Raw genomic sequence first — 14,862 nt, 5'->3', positions numbered from 1 at the left:
GTAGAAACAGGCGTCGGCCAATCAGAGAGCGTCTCCAAGAAATGCGGCTTGGTTTGGTATTCACGCAAGCGAGAGAGCCCCCCCCTCATCCGCATGCGCAGTAGTGCAAAGCCAGGTCCATGCCACAAGCCACGTCCACGCCACGAAGCCCCGCCCAGACGTTGGGCTCTGTGGCTCTGCAGATATATGCTATTGGAAGCATACCCTGAAAATCTCATTCAAATTGACCACTGGGGGGCGCTACAATTATTTGAAAGGTCAGAACTCCTATACACTGACAGGGCTAGATCCACAAAGAATGGCTTGCACGGTGCTAATTGCACCCTTACTTACAATTCATTGTGAATTGAAAATGGGGGACCCTGATGTAAACAAGACGAAAGTCTTTCTCTGGTCTGCATCCCCTTAACAATTGTGTGTATTGAGCCGTACTGTATTGTACCCATTCTGCAATCTGTTAATACAATTTTCATTCAATCAATCACTTGTGCGGTTCCTACATTGTATAGGAAATTAAATTAAGAAAATAAACATTTAAACAACTGTGTCTTTATCTTCCGACAAATCTTTATTGTATTATTACTGTAACTGAGGGGTACAATTCCCTGACTGTATTGATAAGTATGGTATCATTAAACCACTACCGCTTTATGTACTTTAATTACTGGCCATACAGTACATGATATATAAATATGATGAACACTTCCCACATTGAATCGGTTCCACACAAAGGTATAATCAAGTATTTATTGCAGCAAAAGGTACATAATATACTTCTCTATTATACTTTGGATGCGCTTATAAGGCAAAGGAATATGCGTAGGCAAATCAATAATGAATGTCCATTCTCTGGTTACGCAGGAGGTAATTATACAACCTGAATCTTAGGGAATTATATCTATGGTACACTAGTAATATATAGCGGGAGATACTGGAAGGGTCCCCCCGGTTGTAAGCCAGCAGGGGTAGAGGATCTGTCGGTAGTAGAGAGTCTGGTCAACGATGACTAAGGAGACTCCAAGTACAGGAGACGGTGCAATAGTCTCTTGATCCACAGACGAATACAGCTGTTCTCCGTAGACTGTAGCTCCACAGTGAAGAAAGCTAGCCGGCCTCAGGCTCTCTGAGGCGCCGACTCGACTTGGCTCCTCACAGGGTAAATCCCACACGTGTAGGCGTCGGCGATTCTCCGCTCCATAAATCACAGGACCAAAACAAATATAATCCAGCCGCAAAGGGGCTATGTAGTCGTCGGGTAGATTAATCCAGTGTACATGTCCACACGGTTCTCGTCTAGGTCTCCTCGGGTGAAAGCGCCATGAAAGCAGCCCAGCCTGGATAAGCACTCTAGCTGATACGAGGAAGCGTTGGTGATGCTGGTCACTGTAGAACTTTAGCCGCACGATACACTATACACAAATAGACTATTACTGACTTAATAGAAATATGTCGCACTCGACGGTATAGCGCCAAACTCTGACAATTCAGTTATTAATTCGCACGCGGTCTCAATGCTCTATTTGGGGCCAAAACAGGCCATACTTCACCGCACGGAGTATCGTGGGTGAGGCTTCAACTTATTGGGTAACTCTGACTTCTGACTAAGTGCTTCTGTATTCACCTGCGCCATATTTATATGCACGGCGAACAATCTAGTGCCAATCTCATTTCTGTCTCGTATCCCTGGGCAGAACCGGGCATGTTGAGACAAGCCTTGACGGTAGCTTTGAACTCGACTCTGGGGGTAAGACCCTGGCGCCTGTGGACCGCTGTCCAATAGGAGAATGAAATATTATGGTCTGTACTAGGCTAAAGGGACATTCCGTGTATATGTACAAGGAATATACAAGGGATATCAAACGATATACAAATACTATGCAATATATATCAATCAATAAATATATATATTCGGTTTAATCTGATCCTTTGTAACAATTACTGTATTGTATTGTATGGGCGGGAAAGGAGGAAATAAATCATCATCAACTGAAAATAAACAAACATGTCAAACAAAAAAAGGTTACAACTGACACTTAAACTGACACTGATATTTTAAAAGAACCATTTTAACCCCCATTTACTTTACCAAACCAATCAATAATCTGTAGAAATTATAAAGAAAGAATAATGATTAGAAATCATTTGATGTCGGGAGTTCGCGACCCTCTCTGCGCCACCCCCCTTCCCCCTGTCTCCGGCTGTCCCTGAGCAACGACCGGAGTGTTGAATGTCCCGTGACTAAGACGGGGAGGACGTGACCCTCTTGCGCCGCCCCTGTGCCTCAAATAGATCCGCTATCAACTCTATCTTTAATCTTTCAAAATGTTCAGTTGCTATCGCTATTAGCTCTATCTTTAATTTTTCAAAATGTACAGTTGCTATTGCATGCACTCATCTGTGTCTCACCACACACATGAGTGCATGCTTACCAACTGTCCGTCTGCAACACTACTATCACCGACATCTAAGAAGGGAGATCCCCCCTTGAACGGCCCTTCTAAGGTTTCTCTCCTCCACATTGCCTGTGGAGCTTTTTTTCCCTATTGTTAGGTTTTAGTGAGTTTTTCCTTACGTTCGCGTGGGGTATGTCTGGGAGTGCTTGCATTCTTTCATTTATTTGCATTCATCTAAAAAATGTTTGGACCCTATGGTGTTCTTGTTCTGTTCTTGACTTATTGTTATGTTGTCTTCTTGACTTGTTTAAAGAAGACCTGTACGGCCCATGGGGACATTAACGTGTGTTGTCGGGCCCTATAAATAAATTTGATTTGATTTGATTTGATTTGAAATAATTCTACAGAATACAAATGTTAATATGAACATGATGTGGTGTAGCAGCAACATAATGCTATTCCTTCAAAACCTCGTTCACCACAACTACAGTATTATTAGTAAATACAATTAACATTACAGTACTACTCAATAAAGCAAGACATTCTTCCCTTAGGCAACATTAACCTTACTATACGTTTGAACATGATCAGTTAAAAATGTTGATGTAAATTTAAAAAAGAAAAGGGAAAAAAGATATATATATATACAGCCAAATTACCACCAAATTCCAATTAGAGTGGAATATTTAAAAGCTATATTCCATAAAAGATTACATAAAAAAATCTCTTAATAATGGGTGAATAATTCTGACATGAAATGAATCAATGTCACTGTCTGTGTGTATGAATTAGCTGCATGTTTCACGTCACTTCATTACACCTGTTGCCCCTTAAAAAAGATTTCAACTAAATAGTGATAAAAAAAAGAAGATTGTGTGAAACAAAGCTTTCTATTTTACATTTGTGTGGATTTGGAATAATGTAGATACGTGGTGTAATATGTAGCCAGCAATTCTCCAAGTGAAAATGGAAGATAGCCACCAAATTGATGTTGACCTGCAGTCCTGTCTGTATGAATAACCAGTGACATGCTGTTTTGTGCCTGAAAAGGAACGTTTCAATCCTTATAGGCCAAGGGGCCAAAGTACAGTACAGCCAAACTACACGGAGGAGAACGGCCACGATCTGAGTCTGGAATCAGATATTTTTTTCATCGTCGTTTTACAGAACTGACGCTGAATAAAGTGTGGGTGTGTTTGATTGAGGGAGTGACTAGGGCAGGCAAAACCTTACTTAACCCTTTCACTACCACACTACAGAAGGCTAACCCTTTCACTACCACACTAACCGTCTGTAGTGTGTAGTGTGGTAGTGAAAGGGTTAACCTTCTGTACTGTGGTTGTGAAAGGGTTAACCCTTTGTCGTGTGGCAGTGAAAGGGTTAAGCATAATCCAAAGGTGTGGTTCAAAGAGGGGACAGGGGAGCAGTTGATGGAGTGGAATAAGGAATGTAATGGGAAATATTAAAGGACAAAACGATGAGCCATTCTGAGTCATTATTACTGTAATAATAGAAAGGTTTATTTCACCGTGGCCACAATGAAAGTTCAGTTTACAGTCAGAGACAACATGTTCACACAGTAGCATCTGGCCATAAAGTGACCAAGAGCTCTAGTCACACGTATATTAAATACACAATTGAAATGACGTCCACTAGACACCCAGACAGGTAAACAAAGTCTGCCCAAAGGAGAATCAGCCTTGGCGGTGTTGTTTGTTATGTGGAATGCTAAACAATCCTTGCTAGGAGAGGAAAAGATTAGGTCAAAAGTCATCCTCTCCCCACATTAAAGGGACAGTAGTGTCTGCCAGTATCTGAGCACATTACATAGCTGGTCAGAGTGAACCAGTCAAGCTGTCTATAATGACATGATAATATATTCCATGACAGGAACATTTTACATTTGTAGGGAAATATTAGCCGCAACAGCGTCCCACTGAGGTAAAGCAAAACCATCAGTAGGTTATGGGTGGATCAAAGCCTGTGAGCCGCCCGGTGAGCTTAGGCAAAGTCACACTCTTTCGTCTCGTCGGACTTCATCACGAACTTGAACGAGCAGGCCTTCCTGTCCACCACCAGGTCACACTCAGGGGGCACCTCTTCACCGCTTGGGCTGGGGAGCCTGAGAAGAAGAGACGTCGATAACATGAGAAATGAGGCAAATAAGGGAATCGAAAGGAGCTGGAAACAGGACAAACAGCTGAAGGAGGGGTTGGTTGTGATATTAACCCTTTCACTACCACACTACGGAAGGTTGACCTTTTCACTAAGTGTGGTAGTGAAAGGTTAACCGTCTGTAGTGTGGTAGTGAAAGGGTTAACCGTCTGTAGTGTGGTAGTAAAAGGTTAACCGTCTGTAGTGTGGTAGTGAAAGGTTAACCGTCTGAAGTGTGGTAGTGAAAGTGTTAACCGTCTGTAGTGTGGTAGTGAAAGGTTAACCGTCTGCAGTGTGGTAGTGAAAGGTTAACCGTCTGTAGTGTGGTAGTGAAAGGTTAACCGTCTGTAGTGTGGTAGTGAAAGGTTAACCGTCTGTAGTGTGGTAGTGAAAGGTTAACCGTCTGTAGTGTGGTAGTGAAAGTGTTAACCGTCTGTAGTGTGGTAGTAAAAGGTTAACCGTCTGTAGTGTGGTAGTGAAAGGTTAACCGTCTGTAGTGTGGTAGTGAAAGGTTAACCATCTGTAGTGTGGTAGTGAAAGGTTAACCGTCTGTAGTGTGGTAGTGAAAGGTTATCCTTCTATAGTGTGGTAGTGAAAGGTTAACCGTCTGTAGTGTGGTAGTGAAAGGTTAACCGTCTGTAGTGTGGTAGTGAAAGTGTTAACCGTCTGTAGTGTGGTAGTGAAAGGTTAACCGTCTGTAGTGTGGTAGTGAAAGGTTAACCGTCTGTAGTGTGGTAGTGAAAGGTTAACCGTCTGTAGTGTGGTAGTGAAAGGTTAACCGTCTGTAGTGTGGTAGTGAAAGGTTATCCTTCTATAGTGTGGTAGTGAAAGGTTAACCGTCTGTAGTGTGGTAGTGAAAGGTTAACCGTCTGTAGTGTGGTAGTGAAAGGTTAACCATCTGTAGTGTGGTAGTGAAAGGTTAACCGTCTGTAGTGTGGTAGTGAAAGGTTAACCGTATGTAGTGTGGTAGTGAAAGGTTAACCGTCTGTAGTGTGGTAGTGAAAGGTTAACCTTCTGTAGTATGGTAGTGAAAGCTTAACCGTCTGTGGTGTGGTAGTGAAAGGTTAACCGTCTGTAGTGTGGTAGTGAAAGGTTATCCTTCTATAGTGTGGTAGTGAAAGGTTAACCGTCTGTAGTGTGGTAGTGAAAGTGTTAACCGTCTGTAGTGTGGTAGTGAAAGGTTAACCGTCTGCAGTGTGGTAGTGAAAGGTTAACCGTCTGTAGTGTGGTAGTGAAAGGTTAACCGTCTGCAGTGTGGTAGTGAAAGGGTTAACAGCAGTGAGGAGCATCGCGTTGAGAATGATGGTGCGAGAGTCTTACTTGTTACAGCAGCTCATGCCTTGATCGGTACAGGTACACGCCTTGCAGTCTGCTGTGACCCATTCCGAGTCAAAGGCATGCTGCTGGCCAGCCTTATCCACGCACCCTAGAACACGTCAATAATATCAGCAATACACCATGCAGCACCTGTTGGTCCTAGTACATAGCATTAGCTGATCAAATGTGGCAGCGGGTAATGGTGTGCGTGTGCACCAGTGTTGCGTTCCTCATGTCAACACTGGTTGCACGCACGCTAATGACGCCACGTGCACGCGCGCTCCCCGCGCATGCGCATAAATGTTCCCTCGCTTAAGCACAGACTAAAGACAGTGCCTAATTGCCTCTACGAATGGGATGTAACACATTTCTTTCACAAGTTCTGTGTGAATGTATCTGAGAACGTATTTAACACACCTGAAGACCGGCGCTATTGATATGCAAAGTAGCCCAGGTGGGTACTTAGCGAGTTGGTGAGTGCAGCGCATTCCTGTGTGCACGCACGTGCCGTGCACATCCGTGCATGTGCGTGCACGCGCTTCTGCTCACAAAACTTTGGCTGCACTGCGTGCAACCGCATCACTGGTGTGCATGTGCGTGCATCCGTGCGTGTGTGTGTAGGTGTGAGCGGGTGTGTGTGTATTTGATCACTTCTGAGTCAGCAGGCAGAATGCAGTGAATACACATACAGCCTAACCCAGTCCAGTCAAGAATGACTCGGTTCGATATGTCGTGTTCTCAAAGGAGACGTCTGATAGGAATCTAAAAGATATACTAGAGAGGACCACAGACATACCTGTGTAGGTGCAGCAGGAGAAGGAGTGAGCACAGCAGGAGAAGGAGTGAGGTGAGAGCAGCAGGAGAAGGAGTGAGGTGAGAGGAGCAGCAGAAGGAGTGAGGTGAGAGGAGCAGGAGAAGGAGTGAGGTGAGAGCAGCAGGAGAAGGAGTGAGGTGAGAGCAGCAGGAGAAGGAGAAGGAGTGAGAGCAGCAGGAGAAGGAGTGAGGTGAGAGCAGCAGGAGAAGGAGTGAGGTGAGAGGAGCAGGAGAAGGAGTGAGGTGAGAGCAGCAGGAGAAGGAGTGAGGTGAGAGCAGCAGGAGAAGGAGTGAGGTGAGAGGAGCAGGAGAAGGAGTGAGAGCAGCAGGATAAGGAGTGAGGTGAGAGGAGCAGGAGAAGGAGTGAGGTGAGAGCAGCAGGAGAAGGAGTGAGGTGAGAGGAGCAGGAGAAGGAGTGAGGTGAGAGGAGCAGGAGAAGGAGTGAGGTGAGAGCAGCAGGAGAAGGAGTGAGGTGAGAGGAGCAGGAGAAGGAGTGAGGTGAGAGCAGCAGGAGAAGGAGTGAGGTGAGAGCAGCAGGAGAAGGAGTGAGGTGAGAGGAGCAGGAGAAGGAGTGAGAGCAGCAGGAGAAGGAGTGAGGTGAGAGGAGCAGCAGAAGGAGTGAGGTGAGAGCAGCAGGAGAAGGAGTGAGGTGAGAGCAGCAGGAGAAGGAGTGAGGTGAGAGCAGCAGGAGAAGGAGTGAGGTGAGAGGAGCAGGAGAAGGTGTGAGGTGAGAGCAGCAGGAGAAGGAGTGAGGTGAGAGGAGCAGGAGAAGGAGTGAGGTGAGAGGAGCAGGAGAAGGAGTGAGGTGAGAGGAGCAGGAGAAGGAGTGAGGTGAGAGGAGCAGCAGCAGAAGGAGTGAGGTGAGAGGAGCAGGAGAAGGAGTGAGGTGAGAGCAGCAGCAGAAGGAGTGAGGTGAGAGGAGCAGGAGAAGATGTGAGGTGAGAGGAGCAGGAGAAGGAGTGAGGTGAGAGGAGCAGGAGAAGGAGTGAGGTGAGAGGAGCAGGAGAAGGAGTGAGGTGAGAGGAGCAGCAGCAGAAGGAGTGAGGTGAGAGGAGCAGGAGAAGGAGTGAGGTGAGAGGAGCAGGAGAAGCAGTGAGGTGAGAGGAGCAGGAGAAGGAGTGAGGTGAGAGGAGCAGGAGAAGGAGTGAGGTGAGAGGAGCAGGAGAAGGAGTGAGAGCCTCCTTCAGCACGGAATACACACGAAGCGTTTTTGGCAACTCCTTTATTCCGGCCGCAATTAGGCTCCTCTTGTGTTTGTTTTTAAATGTTTATGCATATTGTATTTATTTCCTTTTATTGTCTCTTATGGGTTTTAACATGGATGCTGCCGCCAAGTGAATTATAAAGATGGACTCGACCTGCCTGATCTCCATCAAACACTGCTCTGCACCTCCCCTCCCCTCCTGTGCCCTCCCGTCCCGTCCCCTCTTCCCCCGTCCCCCCTCCCCTCCCCTCTTCCCCCCTCCCCCCTCCCTATCCCAGTATATTATTGATGTTCTATAATGTTACCCTTAAGCACATACGTACAGTGCTTTATAACATTTTCCATTTAGTGAATGCTTTTATTGAAAGCAAGTTACATTAACATAGTTTCATAGTTTATCTTACTTGTATTGCAAATAAATGCATATAAAACAATTATCATGTCAATATAGCGAGAGGGAATCAAATAAGGATTACCAATGAGTCTCATACGAGTTTCTCATGAGATAGCACTGATGTCATATTATCTAACTATTGATTTTAGTATACAAAAGCGCACAGCTGACGCTTTTACTTCCAGGAAGCAGGATTTGTTTTCAGTTTTATTTTTGTGTGTGTATTATACTACTGTTTTACTGACCACCTCCCATTCTGTACATCTGGAGCTTGACAAAGACATACATTTTATAAAGATGAACTCGAACGGCCTGATCTCCATCGAACACTGAAAAGAATGTTCCCTTTGGAGTAATTACCCGCTCTTCATTTCAGATATTGATTGAAGATTGAAGTGAATGCTTTTATTGAAAGCATATTAATACATTAGTATTATTGACCCCTGTGGAAATCAAACCCCTTCACCCTGGCAGCGTTGGTGCAATTCCCCCACCTGTCGAGACTACTTCACTGTGATGATGCTATTGCCACAGTTCTGTTACCCCACTACTGTTTGTCCCAGCATGGTTGGGTGGACTCACCCTGAGGTGGGTGATTTATATCTTTCATCTCTAACTTTTGGGAGACGCAGTCAGATTGACACAGGACAAGCAGCCCCAGCAGACAAGCTAGCACTTGGAGGGAATTCTGAGAGAGAGAGAGAGAGAGAGAGAGAGAGAGAGAGAGAGAGAGAGAGAGAGAGAGAGAGAGAGAGAGAGAGAGAGAGAGAGAGAGAGAGAGAGAGAAAATGTAAGACAGATACATGTAAACATACACTTTTTGTATTTCTGTATGTTTTATCAACTCATCATAATGTTTGATATGATGTACGGTTTAACATTTTGGACAATGTGATCTATTTGATGGTTTTTGAAGGCTACAACCCGTGCCAAAATATCTCTAAATACTTGATCAGTGAAATGATGGCCTATACTATATACTAATCAATATCACGCCAGCCAATGTTTAAATAGGGCCTGAACGTGTACAGTAGGAGATGTTTGGATGTATCAATACATTTTGTAAAGGCTAATGAAAAGTCAAGGTGAGAGGAAAACCCTGTGGGAACTCAACAGCTAACGGTGAGGAATTTAGATGAACCCTTTCACTGCCGCACTACCGAACGGTTAACCCTTTCACTGCGACAATACACAGAAGGTTAACCGTTTCACTGCCACACAACAGCGGGTTAACCCGACCGTCGGTTGTGTGTGATAGTAAAGGGTTAACCTTCTGTCGTGTGGCAGTGAAAGGGTTACAAAGCATGGGAGTCCCAGGGGCAGCCATGACATTATTCCAAAATTCATTATACAAATCACGATTTTTATAGGAAAAGATGAAGAAAGATGCATCAATTGCCCCCCAAGTCTATACCAACATGGTAGCTCCCATACAGTATATTTACAATAGAATTCAAGGAGCAAAGTAGACAACTTACCATGTTTTGTTGCGATGTGACCTTATAGCCAACAAGAAAGCGAAGTCTTTAAGAACTCTCCGGTGGCACGGCTTTTTATCCACCTGCACACGGGGGTGTTTTGGGGGCCCTTTTTGGGCGGGGCGGGGACCCCCTTTTTATGCTTTTTGGGGGGTTTTGGTGATCAAATATTGAATATTCAACTATAATAATAATCAGTGCAGGAGCTCACTTATCCTTGAAAGACACTTTTATCACTGACTTAAAAGGCCCATACATCTCCATAAATGTTCAGGGGGGAGGGAATAAGTGCTTACCCTACAGACCCCAAGAAGTGCTGTATATTCTGTATTGTTTAATATAAATGCATTTTTTATTCCAATCCCGATTTGTATTTGAGATTCCCAAATCCCGGACTTGACTTCTTCGTGTCCCTCAGTGAGTGTAAATACCAGCATTCAACTGTATGCGCCACAGCGGTTTCTATCATCATCATCATCATCACCACCCATGCTATTCATAAAATGGTCCACGGAGAGGCACGCTGAGGAGGCCGTGCAAACTGCAATGGAATACGGGGCATCTCTCTATCTCTTGACCTAATGTTTTGATTCTATCCTGACACTTTTCAGTTGGAAGGGCAGTCTATATGCGCAACGGTAAAAAATATTTTTTATTTTTTTATTTTTTTATTTTTTTAATGGCACTTTTTTATGAGGCTCAAACGGGACATGTGTGCACGTGCCTGGTGGAGGGCTTCCCGTACGCGTGAATACTTTCGACAACAAATGTTTGTTTCCGGGTGCAAGTTTTGCGCTCTGATTGGCCAGGTCATGTGACATGTGCGCCAATCGTGGGACAGCAAGTTCTGCGCCTATTTTCCGGGTCTAACAGCCTGCAAACTACCTGGTGTTCTATCGCCATGCTCTAAGACAAACTCTAACCTTAACCAACTTCGAAAGAGTGCCTAAGCTTAACCGTCGAAACAAGGGCAGGCGTTCTATCGCCATGCTCTAAGACAAACTCTAACCTTAACCAACTTCGAAAGAGCGCCGCCCGAAGCTTAACCAGTGTAGACACTTGCGGTCCCACGATTGGGCGTACATGTCACATGACCAGAAATTACCTGGCCAATCAGAGACGCGGAAACAAACATTTGTTGTCTAAAGTATTCAGGCTTCCCGTACAGATGATTCGACCGGAGGGTGTCGGCAGATACACTACGCCGTACTCCTGATCTACGCAGCGACCGGGTTAAACCGGTCGTATGTGTAAGTATTGCAAGAGCGGCGTACTGTCCATTACCCACTGTCCATACTGTCCATTCACTTTTTGTAATTTTCAGGTCTGAAGGGGACGGACACGGACGTCCAGCGCTCTCTGGCTTGGAAACAGACGGCATCTTTCACACACACAGTTCACCCATGCTAGACTGCTGGTTTTGCACCACGCTTGTTTGCACACTGTCGTATTGCACATTTTGTAGCCTCAATTATTTTAAGAGTAAGTTCTATGTGACTGAATCGGCCACCGTCACAACTACACATAATGTAATAACTACACACAATGTAATACAAATATGTACTAAAATACCATAATGTAATAGTCTGAAAAATATAATACAAATATTGAATGCATACTGTAATAACTACATTATAGGCTTGTTGTTACATTAAAGACTACATTGATTACCACAGTTATTTTATGAATAAAGTAATAATGTGCCACATAATGTAATAACAAATGCATTTCAAGTGTGGTGAAATACCTATAACACACACATACACACACACACGCACACACACATGCACGGCTGCAAAATAAAAGATTACTGCGTAGTAACTACTGGGAGCATGAAGAACTCTCTCCTTATGGATGCCTCCTTTGAAAGCACTGAAAGGTGCTCCACTGCCTGTGATGTTTTGCACTGGGGTAAAGTTGGTTTCATATTGGATATTCACATATTCAACATATCTATCTTCAATACCTCTGTCCCTTTGCATGTGGGGAAGTCAACATCTTAATCTTCATACTCAGGGTCGTGTGGACGATTAGTACCTTTCTTTTAGATCACCTTTTTAAATGACCAATTCAAGAGCGTTAAAATGAAATTACTTCCAAAGTTAGTTCCTTAGTTCCAAAGTTCCCAGAGCCGCAGCAGCACAGCACAGCCTGTCCATAAAGACAACAAGCCCACCAGAGCAGCACAGCATAGCCTGTCCATTTGTATTTGTATTTATTTATTAACACAGAGTTAAACAAAAGTAAAAAAAAAAATATATATACATAATAACCATATTATTTTGTAATAGTTTGATAGAAGTTTGAAGCCTATATAGGCTTATCGAGAACTTCCCCTGTTTTGAAAAATCAAACATACAAAAATATACATATTATTTAAATAATACCAGTAATACATTCAAAAGATATGTGTTAACACAAACATACATACATACACACAGTACATGGATATGCTGTATACGGCGTACATAAAAATACATAACCACCTACCCGCCTTCCTTCAAACCTACCCACCCACATAACCAAATGCATACCTACATGTATGACCTATTTATCTATCTACTATTGGATATGAGCATTTTTTTGTAGTTTGCTTTAAAAATAAGCAGAGATGGAGATTTCCTCAGCATATGATCAGCTGCATTCCAAAGATTGGACCCTCACTGAGAACTGCCTAAGAGAAGTACCGCAATAAGGTATATGCAGCCAGGTACCTGGACTGATGTGTAAGATAAGAATGAACATCCGAATTAAAAGATTTTTTTTTTTAAACCCTTTGGTAGATTGTGATGATCATAAATGCATTTGTACACAAATATACATTACTGTAAAGAATTAACCTCAGACACAGTCAGAATGTTTAGTTTCTTTTTTTTCTTCTACTTTTTCTCCGTCGTTATGCCAATTCCAGACAACACGTCCACCAGAGCTCACATGCAGTACCATCAATTTGGGAGTTATTTTGAGGTGTGTGTGTGTGTGTGTGTGTGTGTGTGTGTGTGTGTGTGTGTGTGTGTGTGTGTGTGTGTGTGTGTGTGTGGTACTAATTGATTCCCCCAGTGTGTCCTCACCTGGAGAAGAAGAGCGTTCTGTGTCTGCTGGCTGGTTCCACCAGTTCTACCACCTGATGATGAGGTGTGAACAGTCGTGATGTTTCCTTCTGTCTCGTCGCCTTTCTACTGGCTCCAGCAGTCTGATGATCTGATGTTCCATTATTGGTTAAATACTGTCTGATCCCACTAGCCCCGCCCTCTACCCCCTACTGACCCCTCCTCCTGATTGCTCAATGAACAATGATTGAACAATGAAGTTCAAGTTCAAGTTCAAGTTCAAGTTCTTTAATAGTTGTCATACAGAAGTACAGAATACTTTCATACAAAATGCTTCTTACTGTTACGCTCCAGAGACTGTGCTAGACAAGATAGTATCAAATAACATAATAACATAATATAGCATGAATTTAGAAGAAGAAAATGAGGTCACAGTGTTCGGTATAGACATATGTACAATGTTCTGAGTTACCATATAATATACAATACACAATACTATGCAGTGTACTAATGTACAGTACTATCTAGTGCAAAGCAGAAATGGGATGAGGTACAATTTTTGGTACAATTTACAGTAAGGTGTACGAGTTGTAGTGCAATCCTTCATCCATAAATATAAAGTGTGGGGAGTGGGTGCTACAGTGTGTTTGTTTAAAGTGGGTGTGTGCTATAAGTGTGTGGAGTGGGTGCTACAGTGTGTTTGTTTAAAGTGAGTGTGTGCGTGTGGATGTGTGTGCTATGTGCGTTTGGTGGTTGTTGTTGTGTAGTGTTCATTCATTGTTCGTTTAGCAGCCTGATGGCCTGGGGATAGAAGCTTCTTCTGAGTCTTTCTGTGCTCGCCTTGAGACTTCTGTATCGCTTGCCTGACCGCAGCAGTTCCGCAGCAGACCGCAGCAGTTCAAAGAGGCAGTGAACAGTTCAAAGAGGCAGTGAACAATAACAAGCCATCAACACACCCACAGCACACACACATATTTTCTCAATTTCCTGCAATGCTATATGCTAGAAATGTGACACACTGTGACACAACTGGCCAGAGGCGCTGTAAGATAAAGGTGAAAACTGTAGACTTATCTCCTACTGTTTGTCCTTCTGTCCTAAAGCTTGGTTCGCAAATCCAGCTCTTTACCAGGGTTCCATCCTAACTCTAACCATCCATACTCCACAAATACACCTGGGTTCCATCCTAACTCTAACCATCCATACTCCACAAATACACCTGGGTTCCATCCTAACTCTAACCATCCATACTCCACAAATACACCTAGGTTCCATCCTAACTCTAACCATCCATACCAGTGGCGTCGTTAGCCCTGGGCTTCCGGGGCTTTAGCCCCGGATGTTTTTCTCCTAGCCCCGGATCTAAAAAAAAAAAAAAAAAAAAATGTTTACACCCCCCTCCACCCCCCTGGGCTGAAGCCCCCAATGTTTTCTAACTCTAAAAACGCCCCTGATCCATACTCCACAAATACACCTAGGTTCCATCCTAACTCTAACCCATCCATACTCCACAAATACACCTGGGTTCCATCCATACTCCACATTACAGTCGACTGCACTGCATCATGGACTCCTCACATGACCCTCCTGACCTCATGGCAGCTTTATGGAACTCCTCCATTGAGAAGAAGATGAGGAAGATCACGTTTTTTAAGTTTCTATGTAACAGAAGGCTTTTGATTTTTGCTTCAAACTGACATCTGAGAAACAAGATTCTTAGTGCGGATACACTGAAAAGAGAAAATATTATTTTGCCCAAGAGAGTCAGAATGGGGAATTTGATTTATAATCTAAAAGAGTTTATTCAATAACCATTGTGATATTTAAGTGCCATTATTTACTTTAATTTGATTTCAAACCTTTATTTCCACTCGAAAAAAATCATTGAAGTTGCCATAATTTTCAATTATGTCAAGTTACAGGCAAGTAAAAATAAATAGGTCAAACCACAGATAAAAAATAAAGAAAGAAATCTGTTAAAACAGTTACATATAGAATAAAAGACAAAACACATGAAATATAAATAAAGCTTACATATTGGAGCAGGGAGGTTTGTGAT

The 14,862-nt window shown here is 43.4% G+C and overlaps 1 protein-coding gene across 2 annotated transcripts; it reads right to left on the bottom strand.

The window, feature by feature from the left end:
- Positions 1–3,711: 3,711 nt before the first annotated feature.
- Positions 3,712–12,943, bottom strand: LOC311226961 (beta-microseminoprotein-like). Of its 2 annotated transcripts, none has more exons than XM_084312429.1 (4): positions 9,754–9,890; positions 8,858–8,963; positions 5,868–5,973; positions 3,712–4,515 (listed from the first exon to the last, which is right to left on the bottom strand). In XM_084312429.1, exons 1-4 carry the CDS (start codon positions 9,754–9,756, stop codon positions 4,395–4,397), a joined length of 336 nt encoding a protein of 111 aa, XP_084168555.1. In that variant the 5' UTR covers positions 9,757–9,890; the 3' UTR covers positions 3,712–4,394. The 2 variants fall into 2 exon arrangements, with proteins under 2 accessions (XP_084168555.1, XP_084168556.1); XM_084312430.1 differs by lacking the exon at positions 9,754–9,890 and adding an exon at positions 12,825–12,943 and having other exon boundaries at positions 3,715–4,515.
- Between the last annotated feature and the right edge of the window lie 1,919 nt (positions 12,944–14,862).

The sequence above is a fragment of the Notolepis coatsorum genome, assembly GCF_963971535.1.
Source record: "Notolepis coatsorum genome assembly, chromosome: 4".
Classification (NCBI taxonomy): Eukaryota; Metazoa; Chordata; class Actinopteri; order Aulopiformes; family Paralepididae; genus Notolepis; species Notolepis coatsorum.
The sequence above is the reverse complement of the archived record's forward strand: the minus strand, read 5'-3'. Positions and strand labels throughout refer to the sequence as shown.